Here is a 27,068-nt window from a genome sequence, read left to right on the forward strand (position 1 = left end):
AAAGAGAATTTTCAGGGCATAATTCTCAATTCATCAATTTGAATTTGCTAGGTCAAATGGCATTTGGATATTTAAATGCTGACTTCAGAATCAAACCCTAACAAAAAGATGGGTGAATTTGTTTAAGAAAAATGTACTGTGCTTTTCATACTGTGCAAGGGGAAAATACATTAAGATGACTAAGACCTGGATCTTGCCTTCAAAGTACAAGAGGAGGGACAGTTATTCATAACAACTATTTGGATAGACTTGTTCATCTGGTTATGAGTAAGCTTAGGAGTTTGGGGCGGGGTGGGGGAGTGAGAATTAAGTTCCTTCCTGTACTAATCGTGTGCTATCCTGGAATAACTCTTGTCAATCTTCTCTTTAGGGAGAGGGGGAGGGAGGGTCACCAGCATTGGAGTGAAATTTAGGGAGGAAGCCATCTGTACACCCTCGGCAACAAGATGGGGCACCAAACCCTAAAATGCCTTCTCAACTAGGGAGAGCTTTTCCTGGATGCTTCCGCACTGACACAGATGCGTGTATCCTCTTTGGTCCTTTTGTCCTCTGATACTTATCACAGCCTTTCAATCAAGTGTACTCAGAGGGCATTTCCTAGCTCATTACTCCTTTTTCTTTTCTTTTCTTTTTTTCCCTCGATTATTGATTGATCCAAGTATTGGGAAATGTACTGATGACCTTCAAACACTGAACACTTGAGGACATGCCATTATGCAAAACTGGGTATATTTTTTCTTGAGTTGAATACTACTTAACATTTCTTTAAACTTCACATCCAATGTCACTTGAAACTATGACTGGGTAGAAATAATTCAGAGTCAAGCCTCATCAACCTGACAGACAATCAGACAGTCTCTTTCTCCTTCAGCTCCAACCTTTCCCCAGCATAAGGTAGGATTTCCTGGGAAAGCCAATGTCCCACCTGGTCCTTGTGGCTCTGGTGGTGGGTCATTTGGTGGGTTCTTTTTATATTCTCCTTTGATTTTTCCATCCCCTTTCGCACTATCCTATAAGCAGAAATCCCAGCTCCATCTTGTTCCAGCATCCTGCCTACCTGTAGTACAGACATGTATACATGCCTGTATACATACGGATTCGTACATAAAACCTACCCAATTCAGCTTTCTGGACCACGTAAAACTTCCATCACAACTTTTAAACTCTTCATTTGTTCATCTGCCACCTCTTCACTGTGTCTTTGTAGGACATTTTTCCCACTCTCAGGCAGCACACGCCCAGATTCATTCATTCATTCATTCATTCATTCATTCATTCATTCATTCAATAAACATTTACTGAGCCCTTAATATAGCCAGACCCTTTCCTATGTTCTGGAAATATCTTCAATCTTTTCCTTTTATTGGGAACAATAATAGTAATAGATACTATGGTCCTTACTCTATGCCAAACACCATCCTAAGCAAATTACATCTATTTATTCATTAAATCTTCAAAATATCTTTGAGGTATCTCTGCCCTACAGATGAGGCAACTGAATGACAAGCAACTTACCTACAATCACCTGGTTAGTAAGTAGCAAAGTTGGGAATCCAGGCAACTTGGCTGTATCATCTCTGATCATTACCACTATGTTATACTTACTGCATATCTGATAACTAAATAGATAAAGATATGAATTTTGGATAGCAACAAGAATTATAATTAAAAAAAGCAGGGTGAAGGATATAAAGTTATATAGGGATGCGTGCAGTTTTAGATAGAAAAATTAGACACCTGAACCAAGTGAGTCTGTGAGCCACACAGGTCTGAGAAAGGGCATCCATCAGAGGGAACAGCAAAAAGGAAGCCCTGAATACAGCTTGTTCAAGGAACAGCAAGAAACACAGGTGGCTAGAGAGGAGCAAGCCCCTGAGGGGGTAGCAGGCAGGCCAAATTATGCTGGGCCTCATAGATTATGATGAGGGTTCTAAGTTCCATTAAGCTCTTCTACTAGAAGTTCTATCTTAAAAAAGTCATATAACAGAGGTTGATCTAAGATAATAGGCAGGAAGGCAAAACTACTATAAAGTCATCATTTAATATAGGGGCTCAACAGAACTGACTTTAGGTTATCTGAGTTAGACTGTTTATGGCAACACTTCCTTCCATTGGTGCAGATAATCAGGTGTTGATTATCGAAATAGCATCTTATGATGGTTAATTATATGTGTCTACTTGACTGGGCCATGGTACCCACGTATTTGGTCAAACATTATTCTGGGTGTTTTTGAAAAGGGTGAAATTAACATTTAAATCAGTGGACTTTGAATAAGCAGACTGTCCTCAATAATATGAGACTTGTCCAATCAGTTGAATGTCTGAAAGAACGTCTCAAAGACTGGCAAGAAGGAATTCTGCCAGCAGACTGCCTGTGGCCCCAAACTGCAACTCTTTACTGGGTCTCCAGTCTGCCTGCTTACTCCACAGATTTGGGATTTACTAAGCCTCCATAACTGTGTGAGCCAATTCCTTAAAATAACTCTATGTATACAGATCTTGTTGGTTTTGTTACTCTTTGTATACATATCTTGTTGGTTTTGTTTCTTTAGAAAACCCTAATACACATTTCCATTTACTTGTACAAAATATTTTTTACTTTCCATTAACATGTTACTGAATATAATATCTATTATTCTCTGATATTTACCCAACCCATTGTTTTTGACTAGAAAAGAAGATATGCGAGATCTATTTTATCGTTCATTGTGCACTATGGCTTTAAAATACAGAAAGCTGCATTGTGTAAGTAATCCTGGAAGACTTATACAAGAATATTAATAATTTAATGAACTCGTACTCAAGGGGGAAAAATGTTCTCGAAACATGTCAGGATGAATTTTCAAGGGAAAGACCTAATTAGCAGTGTCTGAAGCATATGTCATCACATTTAGAAAACAAGAACTAGTCCCTGTGGACAGAATGGCACGTTGGATTTTAAAGCTTTAACTACTCTAGTTAATATGTATGATTAATGAGCAATATGTCAGTTAGCTGGCCTAACTCAAGTGAAAGACCTTGCAGGGGAAAAAAAAGATATTTAAACTAATATATAGAAATATGTAAATATAGTTTATAATCTCTTTTATATTATGATCAACCAATAACTTAGAGTCCTTATTGGGAAATAATGTCATAGCTTGGATGGCTTTTAAAATATAGGATCAAAGCTACAAAGATGCCCTAAAATAATAGACGACCAAAGGTCCCAATGACTTAGCAAATGAATCCAGAGAGGCTGATAAAAGACAAAAAGCCCTTATTGTTGTATTATGGTGGAGAAACCAACAGCTGGGGAAAAAAGTGTAAATAGAAGTAGTTATGTCTTTATCTTTTCCTTATATATAGTATTTTTATCTGATTATTTAAGTAAAATCACATCGACGTAATAGGAGTTAAGTCCATTCAAAGGAGTCTATTTGATACCGAGATCTCCAGAGGTAAAAAGAAAAACCCAATTGCTTTTATTTGTGATTCTAAACATAAAATCATGTGGTAATGTTCATAGATTCATTTGAACATTTGGGCTCCTGAAGACAGAACCTTAATTTAAATCCTTCAGAAACATCAATAACTAAAACTACAAAAGAACTAATGTTGCAAATGATCAAAACTATAGATTTGTTTACTACCTTAATGAGAAATGAACTGCCAGTGAAAAACACAAATGATTCAGAAAACAAAGTAAACACATAATCTTAGATCAATAACAAGTGTTTGTACATTTATTACTTATTACCTACAGTGTTTACTATATGTTGGTTATTGGAAATTAAGGAGAAAATTAGACACAGATTCTACCCTTGATGGGATTATAATCTAGTATTAGAATATTTCTCTTCTTCCCTCTGTATAAGGGTCTTTCCCCCCCCACACACACACACAAAATTAAAGTTGCTTAAGAGATCCAAGAAAAGAGTTTAATTCACCATTATTTTCAAGATTTGGAAGTTATGTGAAACTTGGATATAAATGGCTTTGGATTATTAGAGTAGCAATATTTCTGTTTTGGCGTACTTTAATTATGTAGTATACTTGGCTGTCCGTGGTCATATTTTATATTATATAGAAAAGTATATATATTCACTTAAGGTGGATATAGATTCTAACTTATATGTTTATGACAAAAATAATTGATCAGTGGCTTAACAACAATGATAGGATGGAAAACAGTCTGCATTGTTGGAGAAACCACAGACCTGACCACTAGTACCTTCCCTTTCACTCATGAGCTAAGCAAACCTGACAAGTCACACAATCTCTCAGCCCTAGCTACATCCACCTTACAAGAATAAAAAGATATCTGCCCTCATGGAGCATGAAGTCTAGTACAGAGACAGAGAGTAACAAAATTAGTAAGTTTTAGTGCGGTCAATGGTGACAGATGCAACCAAATAGAAAAGAGGAGAAGGGGATAGGGAGTATTGTGAAGAAATCAGAGCAGGCTGTATTGCAAAGATGACCTGTGAGCAAAGATCTCAAAGAGGTGAGGGAGCAGCTCTGTGGAAATCTGGAGGCAGTGACAAGCACAAGGGCCCAAAGTGGAAATTTCAAGGAACTGCAGAAAGCCAGTGAAGCTACTATGGTGTGAGAGGAGACAGGAGGTAGAGACTATGGGGCCTGTGGGGCAGAACCCTGTAGACCATTGTAGGGAGTTCAGCTTTTACTCTGAGAAAGGGCCCTAGTTTGTCCTTTGTAAAATCTGAATATTCATGGATGAATAAGCCGCAGGAATAAAAAGAGCAGCACAGGAATAGAGTCAATGGTATTGTAACAGATGGTAGCTACACGTGTGGTGAGTACAGCATAACCTACAGAGATGTGGAATCACTATGTTGTACACCTGAACTAATGTCACACTGTGTGTCAACTATGCTCCAATAAAAAAACTCAAGATAGAATACTCATTTCATTTAGAGGTGAAGGCCAAAGCTATGAACACCACCTCCTTAGGCAAAATGTTGTTTACATTTGAAAACCACAATTCTAAGTTTTAAAAAGAGCATTTGGGATATAGTTTTCCTTCGTATTTGCCAAGAATGTAATTGATCCACAAGCTAAGCTTTGGAATGTGTTCCACTGCCTTCTCCATGCCCCCATGCAGTTTAACCTCTCTGGAAAGGTCTGGAAGCTTCTGTACCAAAGAACGGATAGGCGTTTATGGATAACTCTGTTGTTGTAGAGCGGCCACAGAAACTATGTAAGGAGAGCATGGATATGTCCCAATAAACTTCATTTACAAAAACAGAAGGTGGGTCAGATTTGGACCAAGCTTGGCTCCTGACTCCCAGTTGATTGTTTTCATTGTTCTACCTTCAATGTCTACAATAGTACCTGGCAAACAGTAGGTGCTCAATAACTATTTGTTCTTATTTTTGGACTGAGCTAATAATTAAAATAGAATTAAGTGTAATTCGTTGAAAAGATACTGGACAAATGAGGAGTTTGCGCTAATGGAAAAAGAATGGGGTCTCATTCATTACTATACATTTAGACAAGGATCAATACCCAAACTGTGGGATTAATTATGTCTCGAAAATTCTTTAGGATCTAGTGATGTTTTTATTTTTATTTCTGTTAATATTGTTATTGTAGGGAACACAAGATAAAACCCTCTTAAGTACTCTGAAATTATTTTGTTGATAATTTTAAAAATGCAGATATATAAAAAGAGTAATGTAGCAAATGATTACTTTCTCCACAATATAGAATTAACAACTGGTAATATTTGTAATATTTTCTTCAAATCTTTTTAAAAATAAACAAAATGTTACAGATTAAATGGAAGTACTTTTGGACCACCTCTAGTCCTGTTTCCCTCACTACTCTCCAGGTGTAACTACCCTCATGAGTTTGATGTTATCCTTGTGCTCCATGTATTCTTTTAAAAAATGCACACATACATGTATACATATAAATATTAATAAATAACATATTTTGAAATTTGTATAAATTATTTTTTGTATGTATCATTTAACAATATTTTTGTACTCAATAATTTTGTACTCTAGCCTTGTTGGGAGTGTGTGTGTGTGTGTGTGTATGTGTCTGTGTGGATAATATTTCCAAATTAGCAAAATACAGAAGTACAACAAGCACAAGACTATTTATTATATTATGAGGCAAAGGCTTAATTGTTTTTTTCAGGTTTTGTATATTGGGGTCTAATGTTGCTGAAGTCTTTCATCCAAGAAAAGATCTAATGGCCCAAGGAATTCAGGAATTTAGCACCATTTTATTTTTCTCTGTTAGAAAAACTTCATCCTGTAAAATGTCAATTCAATTAGTAACATATGGTAAGTGCTAGAATAGCATAACTCACTTGCAATATTTCAATTCATGCAGCTAAATTTTAAAACGCCTAATTGGGGATCATAAGGATTTCCAGTTACATAAAACATTAGTAGTATCTGTAATAACACAATAATGGCAAATATTTTGAAATGGAGTCTAAAATGTAAACTGAGCCAGCTGAAATTAAATCTGGGTCTACTCATCCAAAGTATCAGTTTCTTAGAGCTTTGAAATAGAGTATCCGTGTTCAATAAGCTAGATATATAGTGACCTTGAAAAAGCCTTTTGTCATATTTCATCACCATCAAGGAATGAAAAGAGAAAGAATGAAGACTCCTTATGAAACATTTGCAGTCCATAAAACATTTCAGAAAGTACTTTGTCAACCTATGCTATAAATAGTTTAGTCGTGATGTGCTGCTGGACTTAACATGTGTCTATATGATGACAAAGAGAAGAACCTCCCAGACTGTTCTATAATACCTCTAGAAATACGTTTGGGGAGAGCCAATTATAGTAAAAGTTCATTCATCTAGCACTTTTATTAAATGGAAAAGTCCACCAGATGGCACTTCTGAGCTCCCATAGGATAGCGCTAACTGACTTTGATGACCCAGGAGACAGGGCCACCAGTTAGCTGATACAGTACTTTTGTGCTAATGAGAAAAAGACACCCTTCGTCCTGGTGGCTGGAGTCAAACAAGGGGGCACACAATTGGTTAGTGACACAGGCTGGATTTCAGCAGCCAAGCACCTGTTGACTGGTTGTACTTCTTCAGGGCAAATGTGTTAGGTGACAAAGCCACAAACGTCTCTGGGATGCTAAAAGAACCACTAAATCTTTTCCATGCTTTTAATACTAACAGATTACACTGTGCTCAAATACTTGGAAATTACTGTTGTAAGTATGATATCACATTTAGCAGTTAACGAGCACCTGCCAGTGACAGGCCCTGTCCTGGCTACATTCCATATATGTTTTTCTAATCATCACTTCAGTTTAGGCATTGTTAGTGTCATTTCTACTGCAGAGCTGGAAAACCTGAGGCTCAGAGAGGAAGGATAGCATTCCCTGGGTCACAGAACCCGGGCTCCTCCAGAAGTCTGTATGACTCCAGAACTCATGATCTTTGAGGGTTCGCATTGCTGAAATGATGCAGAGGTTAGCATTTTATTAATAAAAACTCAAGCAACCAGGTTTCCACATAAGGTAGGAACCCATCAAGTGATGAATGGCCCTCTTTCCATTGGCAAGGTGTGTCAGTTGCTTTGGCTACCAAGGCCATTCTATGGCAGAAGGAGCACTTCCACCTACCAGCTAGCATTCACGCGCACAAGTTGTAGGTCAGGGGAGAGAAGGAAAGTTGAAGGTGTTAGTAGGGAAATAAATCAAGACAGCCTCAGACAGAGAGGGGGCTGGGCAGAGACAAAGAGGCAGAGAAGCTTTTGTACCAGTATCCGGTACAAAATCAGTATCATCTGATGTCATGCATTTTCCACTACATTTGTTAAACTCTTCTGAATATTCTGTTGTATTCTATTTCTTTTTAAAAAAGTCTTATTAGGACCTATTAAGTTGATTTCTGACCTGCTAATGGATCATTGCACACCGTTTGAAAAACACGAACTAGAGCTACTACGGAACTAGAGCTTAGTAATGGATTTGTGTTAGAACCCAACTCTACCAATTTCTTGCTCTGTGACTCTTCAACTTGCTCTTTAAGTTCTTTAAGGCTCAGTGTCCTTTTCTGAATAATGGAGATAATAATCCCTAACAGAAAAGGATGTTGTAACCAGGATAATAATATAGAATTACCATATATATTATTTATATTGGTGTAATATTGCATATATAAAGATTATATTATTGGTGTAATATAGCACCAACTGATGAGATTGTCCAAAATTTTCAGTTTTGTGACCAAGTCAGCTTTAGCCAGGCTAAAATTAGGCATGTTCATCTTACCTAAAGAAAACCAGTCAGCATGAGCCTAAGCTCAGCTACCAAGTTAGTTATCCTTACAGATCCTTACCTGGACACATGTAACTATATCTTGTTTGCCTCTCTATGCACCTAAATCCAATACATAATTGCCTTTTTGTTGGGCTTTAGGGTGTTTAACTCCTTTGTGTAAAATGGATCCTCAGATCTTACAAAGGTAAGTCAGACTGTTGTTCACATTTTACCCATTCATTCCCTTTTATCTTCTTCTTCCCAAGGAGCGAATCAACCAAGAGCAAGAAAGGAGAGTCCTCTTTACTCTTCAAATACTGTTTTAGAAAATCCATTTACAAAATGACTTTTAGCTCCTCTGCTTGTCTTGACCTGTAGTTAGATTCCAAAAGAACTAACATGGGTAGCCAGGAATAAAGCAGAGCAGATAGTAAAATACATCAACCTGGCCAACTGCACATTTCTCTTAATTATTACAAGGTTGAACTACTTTAAATGTTTAATTAGCAATACTTAAAATAAAAGGAATTTTTTTGCTGGTGATAAAATTTTTGTTACATTTTTGGCCTAAAGTCAATGTAACTCACTAAGTCAGTACTTCTCTAACTGTGGTGGAAGACTGTTTTTTATTTATTTATTTATTTATTTATTTATTTATTTATTTATTTATTTTTTCTTAAAGATTTTATTTATTTATTTGACAGAGATAGAGACAGCCAGCGAGAGAGGGAACACAAGCAGGGGAAGTGGGAGAGGAAGAAGCAGGCTCATAGCGGAGGAGCCTGATGTGGGGCTCAATCCCATAACGCCGGGATCACGCCCTGAGCCGAAGGCAGACGCTTAACCGCTGTGCCACCCAGGTGCCCCCGGAGGACTGGTTTTTAAAATTGCCAGGTTGTTATGGACTGGTACTTTTATAAAATATAATAATACCAAATTACTAGAAAAAAGTGAAATAAGGACATGTTTACCATTGGATTCAATAGACATAAAATAAAATTTTAGTAAATATAATCCAAATCCAACAAATTAACAGGGAAAAAGAAAATAATTTATACAACTGTACATATTGTTGAGAATGTATATATGCTGATAACAAGGATTCACTATTATACTTGGAACTTTTAGTCCTTTGCAATTATAGTGAAACAAAAGTTCTGAATGAGATAGTGATCCCTGATACTAAGTGCCTATTAACACTCTTTCAGACAAATGAAACTATCATATCAGTATTGAAAGTTCTAGTACAGAAACTTTATCCTAGGGGCACCTGGGTGGCTCGGTCAGTTGAGCATCTCACTCTTAATTTCGGCTCAGGTTATGGTATCAGGGTCGTGAAATGGAGTCTGGCATTGGGCTCTGCGCTGGGCATGGAGTTGGCTTGAGATTCTCTTCCTCTCCCTCTGCCCCTCCCCCCCTAAAAACAAAAAACCAAAAACCTTTGTATTAAAGCTTGCTTCTTGTTTGTTAACATTTAACCTAAGTTGAATTGACAATGCTACTTGTAGGGCATAACTTATCTGCAGTGCTTCATTGTTTGGTTTTACTGATATTCAGCATAGAAATCGGTTTCAGAGGTATGTTGATAAGAAGGAAATAGGAGATTCCGAACTGGCCTCAGCAAACTCAGGAGAATGTTCTTTATAACTTCTATAAAAAAATGAATTGATGCTGCTTTTTTAAAATTCATCTTTAATCTTTCATCAGTAACCAGTTCCAGCAATCTACCCTATAAATTTTAATTTAAATTATTTTTCAATGAAAGAAATGATTTTGGCATCCTAGAATTCTTTTATCTTTATTTTTATCTTTTTATTTATTTGAGAGAGAGAGAGCGTGTGAGCGGGTGGGGAGGGACAGGGGAAGAGAATCGTCAAGCAGACTCCCTGCTGAGCGCAGAGCCTGACTTGGGCTCCGTCCCATGACCCATGAGATCCTGACCTGAGCTGAAATCAAGAGCCTGATGCTCAACTGACGGAGCCACCCAGGTGCCCCAGCATCCTGGAATTCTTATATATGAATCTTCTTTGTTTATGTATGAATCTTCTGATGGAAAGTAAAATTCAAAGCATTCTGTCAAATGTTAAAAATATTTGGTGATATTTTCACTGACATAGGATATTGTCACTTATTTCTTTAATAATGATTATAAAACTATGGGAATATACTGCAACAATCTGTAGAAACTTCAATTTTCCCTCTTCAGTTTTCTTCTGCTGTTGAAAAAATACATTGCATTCTTCCTTTGCATGAAAGTGTGGATATTATTAAAAATACTGAAGCTAGGCAAATAAGCAAGTCTATCAAATTGTCCAAATTATATTTTTTAAAAGGTGAGAAGAAACTGGTTTCTTCTCTTTCTCTCACCCTACCCCGCAGTCCCTGGTAACCACCATTCTAGTCTGTTTCTATGTGTTCAGCTTTTTTAGATACCACATATAAGTCATATCAGACAGTATTTGCCTTTCTCTGACTTATTTCACTTAGCGTAATGCACTCAAGGTCCATCCATGTTGTCCTAAATAGAAGATTTCCTCCTTTCTCACGGCAAATATATATATATGTATATACATACTATGTCTTCTTATCCATTCATTGGTTGATGGATCCTTAGATTGTTTCCATATCTTGGCTTTTGTGAATAATGCTGCAATAAACATGGGAGTGTAGATACCTTTTCAATATACTGTTTTCATTTCCTTTGGATATATATGCACAGAAGTGGGATTGCTGACTCATATGGAAGTTCTATTTTTAATTTTTTGAGGAACCTATGGTGGCTGCATCAGTATACATTCCCACAAATAGTGCATAAGTGTTCCCTTTTCTCAGTTTGCTCACCAACACTTGTAATCTCTCTCTTTCTCTCTCTCTCTCTCTCTCTTTTTTTTTTTTTATGAGAGTCACTCTTAACAGGGGTGAGGTGATACCTCATTGTGATTTTGACTTGTATTTCCCGATGATGAGTGATGTTGAGCCACTGGTTTCTTAATTTGCAGAAACAAAGAGTTAATTCTATAATTCTAACATACTTGACAAACTTTTTTTCCTCAATAACCATAACTCAGTTTGCAAGAAGAGTAGTTTTGACCATTTTCCATACTATCTCAAGATTTTTAAAAAATCTCATTTTTAACATATTAATCTTTAGAAATTAACAATTTTTACCATGTCATTAAGCCTATTGTTTCATTTAGCTGATATGTCTTTGCTAGCACAAATTTCCCGATGTAGGAAGCAATGTGTTGGTTGACGTTCTGGCACAAGCTCCCTAATCTGGGTAACCGTTCTGTACATACTCCTGTACAAATACTGAACTCCAAACCACATTTGTAGACAATGTAATCCTTCATAGTTTCCTAAAGCTCAGAGCTAGTCGTATTTGTCGGCAAAGGAGCTGAAGAAAAAGATTCTTCTTATATCACCATCATCTACAATTGTACATATAACAAAAGAACTGTCACAGGAGCATTACTTGTGCGTTTGTCAAGACGTGGTAAAAATATTTTGCTAGTTTTGTTTGTTCTTTGAGTTGATATTAGCTAGTTTTTAAAAAATATGTCAAGCCATGTAATCTTTGACACATTCACTCAATATTTCCAAGCGAATATCTTTGATGTCATCTTTCACTAATGCCTCAGCAATTGTACATTTATTTTTGCCTCAGCAATCTAAAGTATCATTTTCTAAGACATCTCTGAGGCATTAATGATTAAATATGAAGTAGTGAACATTTGCTTCGATTGGCTTCTTACATCAATTCTTTGAAAATTCTTTTGCATTTGAACTTACTTCTGTTTTGTGTATAAATGTTGCTTACGTTTTGATGGATTCATTGCTACATGAGCCAGTCCATTTCTGCAAATGACATGCTATGCTTTCATACTTCACCATCAATGAACTGAACTCAATAAATGAGCAGTCATACTTCCTAATAAAACTAATACCGATTCTTTTCATCTTTATTTCTTTGAAATCACTTTCATAGTCAGCATTTAGTTTATTTCTGATGAAAATACATGTTCAAAAACCCTTGTGAAGCTTGTTTTGCCATTAGCTAGTTGGGGTTGAAAATAATATAAATTCTACTTCCCTAACAATTAAAACTTAAAATAATTAAAAATAATTTATAAAAATAAATGATTATATTTTCTCAGATTTTTTTTTGTGGATTACAGTTGACGAGCTAACCTCAAAATGTCACATGTTTTGCCCTATTGCTGGTGACTTGTATGCAGCTACTCTCCATGTGGTTCAACTACACACAACTCATTTATGGCCTACTGGATGAGTCCAATAATCACATGTTTAGAATATACAGCAATATTAAATTGTTATAAACGTTTCTAAACATGTATTTTCAATTTCTCTACTTATCATGGTGCCATTATCACTTTCTCTGAGCGCCATACTTGAACAGCATTGTATTACAAAGCACCCAGTTTATTAACTCCTATCACTTTTATGGGGATAATTCTTTCAATTCTTCTACTTCCTTTTAAATGTTTTTGGTTAGGTGAACAGTGTTCTAGGCTTTAAAAGAAAGCAAACGGAGTTAGTTAGGAGGAAAATGCAGATAAGGTAGAGTCTGTTTTCTCTGCCCTTGTCCCTTTTTCCTCTTTCTCCATCACATAGCTCTCCCATGCGGACATGTTGTAGGCACATCGCCCACTGCAGTCTTGTTTCATTGGCTGACGCTTCCCCACCTAATTAATCATCTGTCTTAGTGTTGGTTTAGCTCATTCCAATGTCTCTAGAAAGTGATGCTGCTGACATTTTTTGTAACAGAATCAAAAAGAGGTTGATTAAGCAAAACAATTCTAAGTCACAGAATATTTTCCGAGAGTGCTGTAATTTGACTTTTCAAGGGAAGTCTATAAGACTTTCAAAATTCAAACATGAACAGTAATAAGATTTGAGAAAGTTTCATAGGTTTATCTTTGTTATCATGTTATTGTTAGAAAATGTGTCTAATTGTTGGAAATAATGCGGCAGAAAAAGAAAGCAAATTGTTTGTTTTTAAGAAAAACCCATTTTAGGTAATTAGATTTGAAATTAAAGAGCAAGATATAAAGGAGGAGTATGGAGGTGGAGCATGAGAGGAGATAATTAGGAATGCTGCTAAAGTTTAAGAATAAAAGATTAAAAATGGAAGTGTCATCCCACTAAACGCTGTGGGGAATTTACCTATTTCATTCTTTGCTTCAGTTTTTCTTATACTAGAAATTATCGAATGAAAGTACATTAGACACACTCAAGTCATGCAATTCTGACAAAATAAAAAAGAAAGGGAATAGTGCACCATTTTCAATATTAAATTAGAAGCATAACTTCTTTTGAATTAGTCATTTTTATGCCATCCCCGTTTTACTTTGAAAAGGTTTTTATCTCTATGGCAACAACTGCAAAGAAATACACCATATTCATTTCCATCAGCTCCCAATGAAAATGATTTTAAGCCCATAGTAAGTTCGCAGTATAGTCTACAAAAATTTATAACTATAACCCCAAGGATTTATTGATAAAAAGACACAGGCAGGACTACTTATATAGTAAATCAGTCCCTTGACGTTTCCTAGCTTGGGAATTATACTTGATTAGCATGTTTCAGAAATTTTATATCATTTGAGAAAAAAATAAATGACAGTTTACAGAATGTATATAGAGATATAAAAAGTGAAAAATTGCCCAAAGAAATAAAGATAAGAACAATTTAATTTTGGCAATATTTTACTCTGACATCATTTACATTATACCAATAAAAGAAAGTTTTCTAAGAAGTTAGAATTGTATTCTAGCAAAATGGCTTTCTAAAACAAAGTAAATTAATTCAGACAAATGGCTGATTACAGAAGCTCTTGTCAGATACCATTGGTAATTTATGAAGGAAAAGAGGCACAGATCGGGTAAAGGAAATGCCTACATCTTCACCAGCTGCTTACGAATCTAGTAAAATTCTGAAATTACAATAACAGATGTTTTCTTCTCCCAATGTCCTGCCCCTTCTACCTTTTTTTTTTTCTTTCAGTTTGGCTTCCTCTGTTTCTGTATCTCTCACAGCTTTTACTTGAATGAATTGGGCTTGTTCATGAAGGAAAAAAGTAGTAGCTCTAAATTTTACTTACCTGGAAACCACGAACAATCTTGAGACCAATGCCATTTATAAACATCAAAAGTTTTATTAAGTCATATCTATGCTGAAAAATTCTTTCTGTCTGAGATAAATATGCATAGTGCCTTGACTCCTAGTCTGTCCTGGAAGGGAGCACTCATGCCCCTCCTCTCTTCCAACGTGTCCTCAAGGTTGAGGTGCTGACTCATATTTACACTCGTGCCGTGTCTTTTATTTATTATTATTTCATGTTGCTTGCAACTGCAGTTTCTCCCCATTTGCTGACTTCCTTGTCTCAATTTGTAAATGTGCTTAATTACAAAACAAAATGACAATAAAAAACTTTTCCTTGACCTCTCCAAATGTGATCTTATACCATTTCTCCTTATACCCCAGCTTCTGAAAAGAATAGGCCATAATACCCTTTCTCAATAACCACTATATTCCCAAGACCCATAAAATGTCACATCTGCCTCTGCCCAGCACAGCCACTCTTAAAACCAGGCTTGTTCCAGATCACAAAAGAATTTTCCTCAGACCCCCATCCTCCCTGATGTCTCTGAAGGATTTCCAATCAATTGACCATCCTCTTCTTTTCAAAACTTTTCTCTTATTCCATTTCTCTATACAGTTGACCCTTGAACAACTCAAGTGTTTGGGGCACTGACCACCACACAGTCGAAAATTTGTGTCTAACGTTTGACTCCCCCCAAAACTTGACTACTAATAGCCTACTATTGACCAAAAGGCCTCCTGATAACAATAACAGTCAATTAACATATGTTTTACATATGTATTATATACTGTATTCTTACAGTAAAACTAGAGAAAAGAAAATATCATTAAGAAAATCAAAAGGAAGAGAAAATACATTTATAAGACTGTATTTATCAAAGAAATCCATGTAATTAAAACTGGACCTGCACAGTTCAAACCCATGTTGTTCAAGGGTCAGTTGTACTTTTAACTTTCTCATTCACCTTCCACCTACCCCTATATATAAGTTTACCCTAATTCCAAAGTTCTGTCCTCAGTTCTTTTCTTTCCACAGTTTATTGTTGAATAAAATACAATTATTGAATGTATATAAAGGACATGTGCTTATATTATTGAATTTTATGTGCATTTGAGGCATTACATATATTTTTAGATATTCTTTTTCACGGTCCCATAGACGCACTGTTAATATCCCCAACAATGCAAATACAAACAACAATCCTTGCTAGTGTTCAGGTGTTCACAGTTAGTGATTTTGGAACTACAAATAATAACAGCATTGTGGTCACAGCATATGTTGTATGCTGTTAAGAATTTTAAAAGTACAATAAAAACACAGATATATACACATACATATATGATTTGCTGAACATATTAAAAATGTCAAATAGATGTCAAAGGTATCTATAACTGTTCATGAAAAAAATCCAAGTAAAAGTTCACTGGTTTTTAAGGAAAATTAGGAAAAGTAAGCTATTTCTAGAAAATTCAAGAACTACTCTGAATACTATTATTCCGAGAATTTAGAAATAAGAGTACTGTAACATCTACTTATATTCCATAAAAGAGAAATTTCCAACTTTTCTTGGAATTGTTGCATCACATTTATTTTGCAATGGCTCTACTCTCCCTGAAAATTGAAATATAACATATTGAAAAGCTGAAGTGCTATAAAATTAAACTTGCTTTCAGAATTTGGTGCTACCACTCAACGTAACGCAAAATACTATGGAGTTTTACAAAGTTGAGGTCTTGTATTGTTTATTAGGAACATAATGTTGGCTTTCAAAGTCAGTAGGCCATAAAAATGTTTCATGTTTCAAATGTTTTGCATTTCTGAAAACTTATGTGTTTATATTTCCCAAACTGATTAATAACTTGTAATTCATTCTTGGTTTTGGCAGCTACCTACATATATACTCATTGTGTGCCAAACGGATAAATAACTTTGTCTTTGACATTCCCAGTGGTAAATGTACCAAATAGCTACTAACATGTTCAGTGTGATGTTCTGAATAACGATACTAAGGCAGGAATATTAGCATACTGTCACTTTGGTGGAAAGTACCTTCTCCTTTTCCATTCTCTTTAAGTGTTTCTATGACTAAGTAGTTAATATTTATAAGAGTCTTTCATAGAACACCTGTCACCAGACTGCATTCAAAGTGATCCTGGCTTAATATCATAACATACCTGAGGGCTAAGCTGTGATGAAACAGATAAATTTAGATTACAATCTTGAATGGTTTGCCTGAAGTCACAAATTAATCCAATCACACAGCTGGAAAAAGAACAGCTCTGACTCCCATCCCTGTTCCCCACCAATCGGCCAATGCTTGTTCCCAATGGTGCCCACATGCAGGGTAAGCAGAGTGTGGGCATGCAATGTGCACTCTTCACAATGTGTGGAGACCCCAAAGGGACCAACTGTACCAATCAACATTTGTCCCTTATAATGTGAGAAAAATGAGGGGCTTTGGTCAAATTCTCAATATTCTCCGTTTTAAAGACATAAAAATCTGGGTTTGGGAATGGAACCACAAAACAGACAGTAAGGGCTTCTTACTATACACAATAGTTAAGGAGATTAAAAGCCTGAAGCCTTGAAAGAACTGTTGAATGTTTCTGCACCTCATTTGCATTATTTGGTGGACTGGAAGGACACTACTGTTCCCTCTCAGCTTTAAACCGGATGTCCCTGAAATGGGCCCCCAGGCCCATGCTCTGAAGCAGCAACCTGGGCCTCAGGGACTGTGTGTCCCTGGTCCAAAGGAGGCTGCATAAGAAGGTGTGCTTCTTCCACAGCAGAGACCATATCTTGGGTCTATTCACGTAAATAAATAAGCCATCCAAGTCAGCATTCTATTTGAAAAATATGAAACCTTTCTCTTTATTAATCCAAATAACAGATAGCTGATAAAGCTATTCCGTTACAATACAAATGGTGTCATTTGACCCTTTATTTAAATGCATAAGGACCTCAGAGCTCCTTGTGGTTTAAGGATCTATGTAAGTATTCCTGGAATAAAACCATTGGTTACAATCTCTTTTTCTCGTTACAGCCTTCCCAGGGCACTTTGTGTCTTCTACTTCAAGTGCACTGCACAGACTCACTAATTAGAGTGCAGTTTACCACAGTGGACCACAGGCACACTGTCATTAACTAGCTGTGATATTTATCTGAGCCGTAGCCTGTGCTCATAAAGTCTGGGCTACATCTCATACTATGGGTTTTTTCACCTGATCCTAATTACACTGAGCTAGAACTTGTCTCCAGTGTCTTCTTGTTCTTTTTCCTTTCCTATGAGTTAGAGTGTGAGGCAAAAGTACAGGATTCTTGTCCTTGCTACACAACTAAAAATTGTGTCACCTATATAGAAACATGCAATAAATATGAACCATTATTTGCAGAATGCAGAACCTCTACAATCTTATTTACAACATGTATATTTACGTATTTATATATGGATTCAAGCAAAAAAAAAAAAAAAAAAAGAGGATGCTTTTTTCCCCTATATTTATGTCCTACCCGGGACCAGAGTTAAAACTATTATTTAAAAAAATTTGTTGACTTTTTCCTTTTAGCAATACAGATTCTTGGTACAAGGATAAAAGTAACAGCATTAATGAGTGAGCAGAATTATGGATACACTCACTGTGCATTTTAAAGGTCAGTGTTAGTTTCAATACATAAAGTTAAGAAAAGTCTTATATTACCCTCATCTTCATATGCAACTAACCAAATTACTTCCTGAAGCTAAAAATTTATCATTATTCCTTCTTTTCTCTATAAGGCTCCACCTTAAAATTCAAGCCAATGTAACATAATTTAATCCCAACTAGAGACAATTGTTAGTGGTTTCTACCAGGCCCTGAACTCACTTTGTTGAAATGATGAGGTCATTCTATGGCTCTGAAATTAGCACTATGGAATAAGCTACCCTAAAAAAAAGATTTTTTTTTTTACCATAAAATTTCTGTTCAAGATCAAAATTACAATCAAGCAACAAAAAAATGCAAGAGTGAGGTGTCATCTTGGTCCAATCAAACTTGCATTTGGGGCAGTAACTGGCTGACTCACCAGCAAAATGCTTTTCTTTTCAGAGACCTAGAGTGACTTCTTTAAAAAGTCCATGATAGTTTTATGCCAATCTCAAGACTATACAGACATGCACTTAATGTGACAAAAAAGGAAAAATCCAAGGTCACATTAAAACAATATATTTTTTTTATATTTTGGGAAATTCTATTAAGAATACTAGGAAACCCTTCAAGGAATCTAAATCTTAGAGGGAATTTTTATAAATACCGGGTTTTTTTTTTTGAGATATTTCATATAAACTTCTATGAACATACTCAGCTGTCTGAAATACTCCACTTTTCACTAAGATACTTTCTGGGCTCCCATCCAGTTCCTGTCCTTATGCCTCCAATGGATTCCCCATTGCTGTCTCTGCTTCCTCACAATTCACCCCCTAATTTACACCTTTCTTGCAATTTTCATTTCTAATGCTCTCTCAATTATTCAACTAAAACTCTTCTTTCAGCTGGCATCAATTCCAGACACCTCTTCTTTTATCCAATATCTTTCCCCTGACTTTGTTCCAAATTTTAATCCTGTTCAACCTCTGTACATTCTGAAATACTCTTCTGTTGGCTTCTTGGTTCTGCAATGTCTTGGTCCCTATTCTGGCCCTTCTCTGACCCCATTATGGGCTGAACATTCTCTTGGCCCCCATGTTTTTCTCCCTTACTTCTCTCTGATATGCTTTCATCTGAGTCTTAGGGTCAGTGCTAAACATAAGCTGAATTTTAAGAATTGTGTTAATCTATAAAGGATGTGAGACTTAAAAATATGCCGGCCAAATGTTTTACCTGTAGGACTTTAAAAAGATAACAAAGTAAAAAAAAATGTATATATATATATGTATATATATTATATATATGACAGAATCAAAGAAGAAAATCAGGAGGTAAAGAAAAAAAAACTATAAATCTCAGATATATATTGCCATGAAACATTGCTGAGGTTAAGAGAAACTTCTAAGTATGAGAAGAATACTGCCATGTATTTTATTAAATGAACACTTTATAATCTAAGATTTAGCTACTTAAAAGCCAATGAAAAGAATAAAATCAACTAATACAACTTTGAAACAGAAATTTGGTGTGGTTCTTGGAGAAAAATAGTGTTCTTTTTTTTTTAATTTAAAATTTTTATTACGTTATGTTAGTCACCACCCAGTACATCATTAGTTTTTGATGTAGTGTTCCGTGATTCATTGTTTGCGTATAACACCCAGTGCTCCATGCAATATGTGCCCTCCTTAATACCCATTACTGGGCTAGCCCACTCCCCCACCCCACTCCCCTCTGAAGCCCTCAGTTTGTTTCCCAGAGTCCATAGTCTCTCGTGGTTCATTTCCACTTCTGTTTACTCCCCCTTCATTATTCCCTTCTTATTGTGCTTATAGAAAACTGTACACAAAGGGTCAAAGAGAAAAAGAAAAGGTATTTATCAATCAAAATCTGTATGCCTTAATAACAATAACAATAGTAATATTAACATGTTTCTACGATGTTTGATATTGTTCAAAGTACCTTTACATGTTACACCTATATTTGTTTTTTGGTTTTTGTGACACCTATGTTTGAAACTAACCATAACTGTGAGATATTGGTAGAGCAGAATCTATTGTCTATTTAACCATTGAGGAAAATGAAGAAATCAATGATTTATATAAAATTAAATGTTCTTATTTCATTAAAGACATTTATACCCAGGAATAAGGTGTATAAGACTTGCCACATATTTTATATGTCATTTCAATTAACTTAATGATAGTTAATTCCTTCCTGGTCAAACACCTGTAATCAAAATATAAGAGTTTTGTTGACAATGTGTTAATAAAAAATTTTTTTTTAATTCATAGATTTTTCTTTTGTTTTCTATTGCAAGCTTCAGTGAAATGGAAAAATTACTGGTCTTAGCTTGCAGTGTGTGTGCATACATACACACACATATACATACAAGTACATTAATATATCTAAAAGAGCTGAGTGCTCCCTAACTCTTGAGTGGAGGAGACATGGTGGCACTAAAGATGGACCTAACTGTAAATATGTAAGAATGCTCACTTCTTAAATTAATTTGCTTCCCTTTTAAGTAGCTTATAGAGCAGAATAAATCATGGATTGTATTTGGAAATAATATTTGTAAATGTGGATAATGTCAATAATACCTGTTCCAGCTTCCTTCCTCAATAAATACAGCACTTGTGAAAGGTGGTAGTAATAATCACAAGCCAGGCCTAACAGCATCTATAAAATTCCTTTACATTCTTTAGTTTCTAACACTGTTACTCTTGATAGAGGATAAAATAAAAGTAACATGAAACTATTGAGACTATACATATTTATAAATGGAGTACATTTGCATAAAGTAGTGGTTGAACTGTATAATTTGAATACGTTCCTCCATAATTATCATGAAGAATACATAAGTTTAATTTATTCTTTAACCCACCTTCCTCTGAAATGCAAGCTTTGAGAGGGTACAATTTCAATCTGAAGCATTATTATTTTTAAAAAGCCTCATTTGAATATTTTTTTCATTTCAGCTAGTCTCTGACAAGGACTCTCATAATTATCTTACAAGCCAAATTAAGAAATGTGGGTGGGAAGGAGGTAGAGTTTAATGTATTTGTACATGATTTAATTATCATGCCACAAGAACATCAGTGGTAATCAAGATGGCAGCCTTTGCTGGTGTTAGGTGAAACTGTCAGGTTCTATTCTGTTCAGAATTTATTAAAGATTTGCATGAGGACTTAGAGGATAGGCTTATCAAATTTTAAGGTGACATAAAGCTGGGTGCTATTTCACTAGAAAAGAAAACTAACAGAATGATATTAGGGATTAAAATCCAGAAGATGAAATTTAACAATGACAAGGATCGGTTCCTTCTCTGTGATTCAAAAAGGCAACTGTACAATGGGATGGATGAACATCTGACTTGGCAGAAGTTTTCATTAAAATAAAAGAAGGGAACATCAAATTGACCACATGTACAAGTCAAAAGTGCGATATCGTCATGCACTTAAAAATTCGTTAAGAGGGTAGATTTCATGTCAAATATTCTTACCACGCACACACAAACAACTCTGCCATAGGAGGAATAATTCAGACATAATAACCTCAACCTAGCCTCATGCACCTAGCTCTATAATTTCCATCTCAAACCACCAACAGAGTATAAGTTTTTGGGAATTGGAACTAAAAATCTGTTTATTATTACGTATTTCTATTTTGAGAATACAGTTGACTAAAATTGTGTATATTTAAGGTACACAACTTGATGATCTGGTATGTGAACTATTCGCCATGATCAAGCTAATCAACATATCCATCACCTCACACATAATTACCTTTTTCTTTTTTTATGGTGAAAACACTTAAGATCTACCCTTCTAGCAAATTTCAAGTATACAATACAATATTAATTATAGTCTCATTGTCGTACATTACATCTCCAGAACTTATTTATCTTGCATAACTAAAACTTTGTACACCTTGACCAATATTTCCCCCATCCTCCTCATCCCAGTCCCTGGTAACCACCATTCTACTCTCTGTTTCTATGAATTTGACATTTTTGGATTTAGACATATAAATAAGATCACACAGTATTTGTCTTTCTGTGTCTGGTTTATTTCATTTAGCACAATGTCCTCCATGCAGGATTTTCTTCTTTTTTAAGACTGAATAATATTTCACTGTGTACATCTGCGTGTGAGTTTGTCTAATCACATTTTTTTTATTCATTCATCTGTCAATACACATTTAAGTTGTTTGCATATCATGAGAGTGCAGATATTTCCATGAAATGCTCATTTCATTTCCTTTGGACATACACCCAGAAGTGAAATTGCTGGGTTGTAAGGAAGTTCTATTTTTAATTTTTTGAGAAACCTCCATACTCTTTTCCACAGTGGTTGTACCAATTTACATTCTCACCAAGAGTGCACCAGGGTTCCCTTTTCCTCCTGTCCTCACCAGCACTTGTTATCTCCCATCTTTCTGATAACAGCAATTCTAACAGGTATGAGGTGACATCTCCTCATGGTTTTGATTTGCATTTCCTGATGATTAGTGATATTTAGCACCTTTTTATGTACCTGTTGGCCATTTGTATGTCTTCTTTTAAGAAACTATTCAGCTTTTTTGCCAATTTTTAAATGGGTAACTAGGGTTTGCTGTTGAGTTGCATGAGTTCCTTATATATTTGGTATTAACTAGGAGGTATAATTTATCACTCAGTTTCCAGGAAAGGAGAGTTATTAGAAGGAAAATGTCCTCTGGATGCAGAACATAGAAATTAACTTGGAAATATGGTCCTAGATGCAATTAGACATCTTGGCTATCATTGGAGAAAAAAAGAATCAGCAGCTTGGAAATTAACTACATAAGGTCATTTCATCTTGTCCTCTGCCCCCAGTGAGTTAATTGCTTAAGGCAGAGTCAAAAACCTAAATCTAGATAAGTTATTTTCTATTTTTCTCCCTGACATTACTTAAACTTTGATCAAGCGGATTAATGAACTCTTGAATAGAGAGGGGCTGGAGAACCAATGGGGAAACTACAGTTGTATATACAGGTATTGGGAGCAGAACACAGATAGGACTGCTTTATAAATAATTTTAAAATATCAGCATAGTTCCACTTATTGGTAATGTGTCCTTTCCAAGTTGCTTAAAAACCTCAGTTCCTCTATGTGGATGATAGTATTACATATCTCATAGAGCTATTTTGAGAAATAAATAAATGAAATAATAATGTGAAACATTTAGCACATTATAGGTGATTCATAAATCTTAGCCATTATTCACAAAACTTTTCCTTTTATTCTCTTAACCATCAAAATTTATTAAGCCCTTTCGTGTTCACTGAATTAGCCATTTGTAATAAAAAGTAAACATAAAATTTTTTAGTTTCTAATTTTGATTTTTGTCCAAATCAAATCTTAATTGTACTACCAAAAAATAATAAATAAATAAAAACAAAGAAACAAAGCTGCTTTAGAAGAAGGAATTAGTTTTAAAAAAATACACAGAAGTGTATCAGCTCAATCTTAAGCTCCAGTAGAGGTACATTGTCTATAGTAAGGCATACTCGCCACATTTTGCTCTGCACTAAATAACACCACACATGTTCAGTTTCATTCTTGATACCTCCAGAAAGTCCATAAGTATTTTCTGAGAAATACTATCAGCATGTTGGGAGTCAGAAGTCCATATAAGAGGGAGTTAAGAGAAATGGGATTTTATTAACCCGATAAAAGGTAAACCTTGGTAAAATATATCACTGGTTCCCCAGTACTTGAAGGATTCTGATATACTTGAGGCAAAAGACTTATTTGCCAGAGGACAAAACTGGGAATGATAAACAAAAATGACTAAAAAAGAGATTTGGGGTTAATATCCTAGGACAGTAAAAGAGAATGTGGGATTTAGAATCAGAAGCTCCATATTCAAGTTCTGACTCTACTTTTTATTAGCTCTTTGACTTTAGGCAAATCACCTAAACTCTGAGTCATATAATCCTCATCTATAAGGTAACAAAAGTTAATAACAATAATCATATGAGTAAGCACATAAAATGTTTCAAGATTTTAAAATGATTTGAAAATAGTAATAACAATAAGCCATAAGAATGGGGTGACCCACTGCTGAAGTGTTGAAGTGAAGCTTACCCATTATCACTGCAGGGGTTCCCTTTCCTGGGGGAAGCTAAGACTAACTAATGCAACTATAATTTATTCACTTACTACATATTTTATCTCAAAGGCAGTAAACTATAATGAAAGAAGAATTACAAAGCATCACTAATGTCAATAATTTAATTCAACTAAAGACTGTAGTTAATATCCACAATCCTTACAGAATTCATGAACAAGCAGGAACTCCACAAAGATACTCATCAACTTAACTCTGCAAAGATCAGCTTAACTCAAAACCTAAAATATGACCAATGTGTCCTAGATCAAATTACAGTTAATTCATTTCACCTAAACTCTATCTCTACATTTGTGCTGCCAATCTTGAAAGTATATAGAACTTTCTGGATTGTAAAAGCTCTGTCAAAATCTCAAATCTCAAATTTCAGCCTTTGGATAGTTAATACTCTCCTTATGCCCATCTGCTTGCCGTATTTTGGGTTTATTTTTATTAATGTTCAGAAATAAGTAAGCCGTGAGATAGTAATGCCTGCCAGTTGTTCCAAGTTTACTTACCCTCTGACCTTCTTTTCCAGGTGGACCCTGTGGGCCTTGTATCCCCAGGGAACCCTGTGGGGGGTGGAAAGAACACATGTTAATAGACTGTTCGAAGTACACTTGCATCACAAAGAATGATGTGAAAAGTAATACCTATTTTATTCATTAAACAAAACTTTTAAAGTGATTTGAGCTCTTCCAAAGTTAGACTCTGTAATATAGTAATAATAGTAAATTGTCCTTCTGTGACTGGTTTGTCTTTGGAGCTAACTCTAGAAAAGAAAAAAAGGCGATTCCAAACCAGGTGTGAGGCCAGGGTTCACTTCAAGACTCCAGACTTCCTTCCTTTCTGACTCCCAAGTGGTCAGAACTATGTTTCACCAAACTAACATAAATAAGTAGTAACAATATTTGCAAGCAGGAAAAAAAAAAGGTTCTTTCTATATATGAACTCTATAAATATAGCCACATTTTTGGTTGAGAGTAGCTCTTCTAAGTACCCACTAAGAAAACACATGATTATGATGTTGGCTTCAATATATGTCTTTTCGTAACATTTAATTTTTAATATCATAGACATTATTTAATACTTTCTCACAACAACATTATCAGGAGACAGGAAAAAAAAAGCATTTTTTTTCAGATTATAAAAAAGGCCCAGGAAATCCCAGGTGCTGCTAATCTATAAGTCAAGTCTCCTTACTGTCACAGTTACTTTTACACAGGAATTCTTACTCAACATGAAACTCAAAATGATGCTATATATTTTTTTAAATTGTCAGTAGTTATTGCCTCTCTGAAAGTTTCTTCTTAGCTCTCCTGATGCTTCCTCTTTCCCTATTCAATGTTTTAAATGTGGAAATTTAGGCTCATTTTCTTCTCAGTCTGCATTCTCTTGCCATGATCTAATATACCATGGGCTTTGAATATTTTAAGCCAGTGATTCTAAGATTTACAATGTAGGTATCCAACCACCTGCTTGAGATACTTCTTTTGGGCATCTGAAACTTAGCACATCAAACACTGAACTTAGGACCGTCTTCTCCCTAACTGGATTCTCTTTTGGCATTCTCCAACTCAGTTAATTCACACAACATCCTGTTAGTGCTCATGCCAGAAATCTAGAACTCATCTTCTGTACTTTCCCCTCTCAAATCTCTCTTTCACATCCAGTTACCAAGTTCAGTTGGTGCATCTCCAAAGTATATTTGGAACCATCTATTTCTTTTCATTCCTATAGCTCTAATCATCACTTATTGCTTGCTCCTCTGCTTCCTACTTGAACCAGACACCAACCCCCCCATTCTCCACATCATGCCAAACTGATCTTAAGAAAACCCAGCCTGGTCACAATTCTGGACTTCAAGCTGTATTACAAAGCTGTAATCATCAAGACAGTATGGTACTGGCACAAAAACAGACACTTAGGTCAATGAAACAGAATAGAGACCCCAAAAATGGACCCACAACTACTTGGTCAACTAATCTTTGACAAAGCAGGAAAGAATATCCAATGGAAAAAAGAGTCTCTTCAACAAATGATGTTGGGAAAATTGGATAGCCATGTAGAAGAATGAAACTAGACCACTTTATTATACCAGACACAAAAATAAATTCAAAATTGATGAAAGACCTCAATGTGAGACAAGAATCCATCAAAATCCTACAGGAGAACACAGGAAGAAACCTCTTTGAACTCGGCCATAGCAACTTCCTACTAGACATGTCTTCAGAGGCAAGGGAAACAAAAGCAAAAATGGACTATTGGGACTTCATCAAGATAAAAAGCTTCTGCACAGCAAAGGAAACAATCAACAAAACTAAAAAGAAGCCTACAGAATGGGAGAAGGTATTTGCAAATGACATATCAGATAAAAGGCTAGTATCCAAAATCTATAAGGAGCTTATCAAACTCAATACCCAGAAAACAAAAAATCCAGTCAAGAAATGGGCAGAAGACATGAATGGACATTTCTCTAAAGAAGACATACAAATGGCTGAGACATATGAGAAAATGCTAAATATCACTTATCCTCAGGGAAATACAAATCAAAACCACAACGGGATACCACTTCATGCCAGTCAGAATGGCTAAAATTAACAACTCAGGAAACAATAGATGTTGGCAAGGATGTGGAGAAAGGGGAACTCTCTTACGCTATTGGTGGGAATGCAAGCTGGTGCAGCCACTCTGGAAAACAGTATGGAAGTTCCTCAAAAAGTTAAAAATAGAACTACCCTATGACCCAGCAATTGCACTACAAGGTATTTATCCAGAAAATACAAACATAGTGATTCAAAGGGGCACATGCACCCCAATGTTTATAGCAGCAATGTCCAAAATTGCCAAAATATGGAAAGAGCCCAGATCTCCATTGACTGATGAATGGATAAAGAAGATGTGGTATATATATACAATGGAATATTACTCAGCCATC

At 35.5% G+C, this 27,068-nt stretch overlaps 1 protein-coding gene across 2 annotated transcripts in view; it reads right to left on the bottom strand.

Moving 5' to 3' along the window:
• Nucleotides 1-27,068, bottom strand: part of COL19A1 (collagen type XIX alpha 1 chain) — a 286,447-nt gene that overhangs the window by 105,179 nt on the left and 154,200 nt on the right. For both annotated transcript variants that reach the window (XM_087856904.1, XM_087856903.1), the window contains exon 16: nucleotides 24,649-24,702. In XM_087856904.1, the coding sequence (XP_087713030.1) occupies nucleotides 24,649-24,702 (54 nt within the window). The remainder of the gene's footprint in view (nucleotides 1-24,648; nucleotides 24,703-27,068) is intronic.

This window comes from Ursus americanus, chromosome 29 (genome assembly GCF_024610735.1).
Source record: "Ursus americanus isolate L20-20 chromosome 29, mUrsAme1.1.p, whole genome shotgun sequence".
Lineage (NCBI taxonomy): Eukaryota > Metazoa > Chordata > Mammalia > Carnivora > Ursidae > Ursus > Ursus americanus.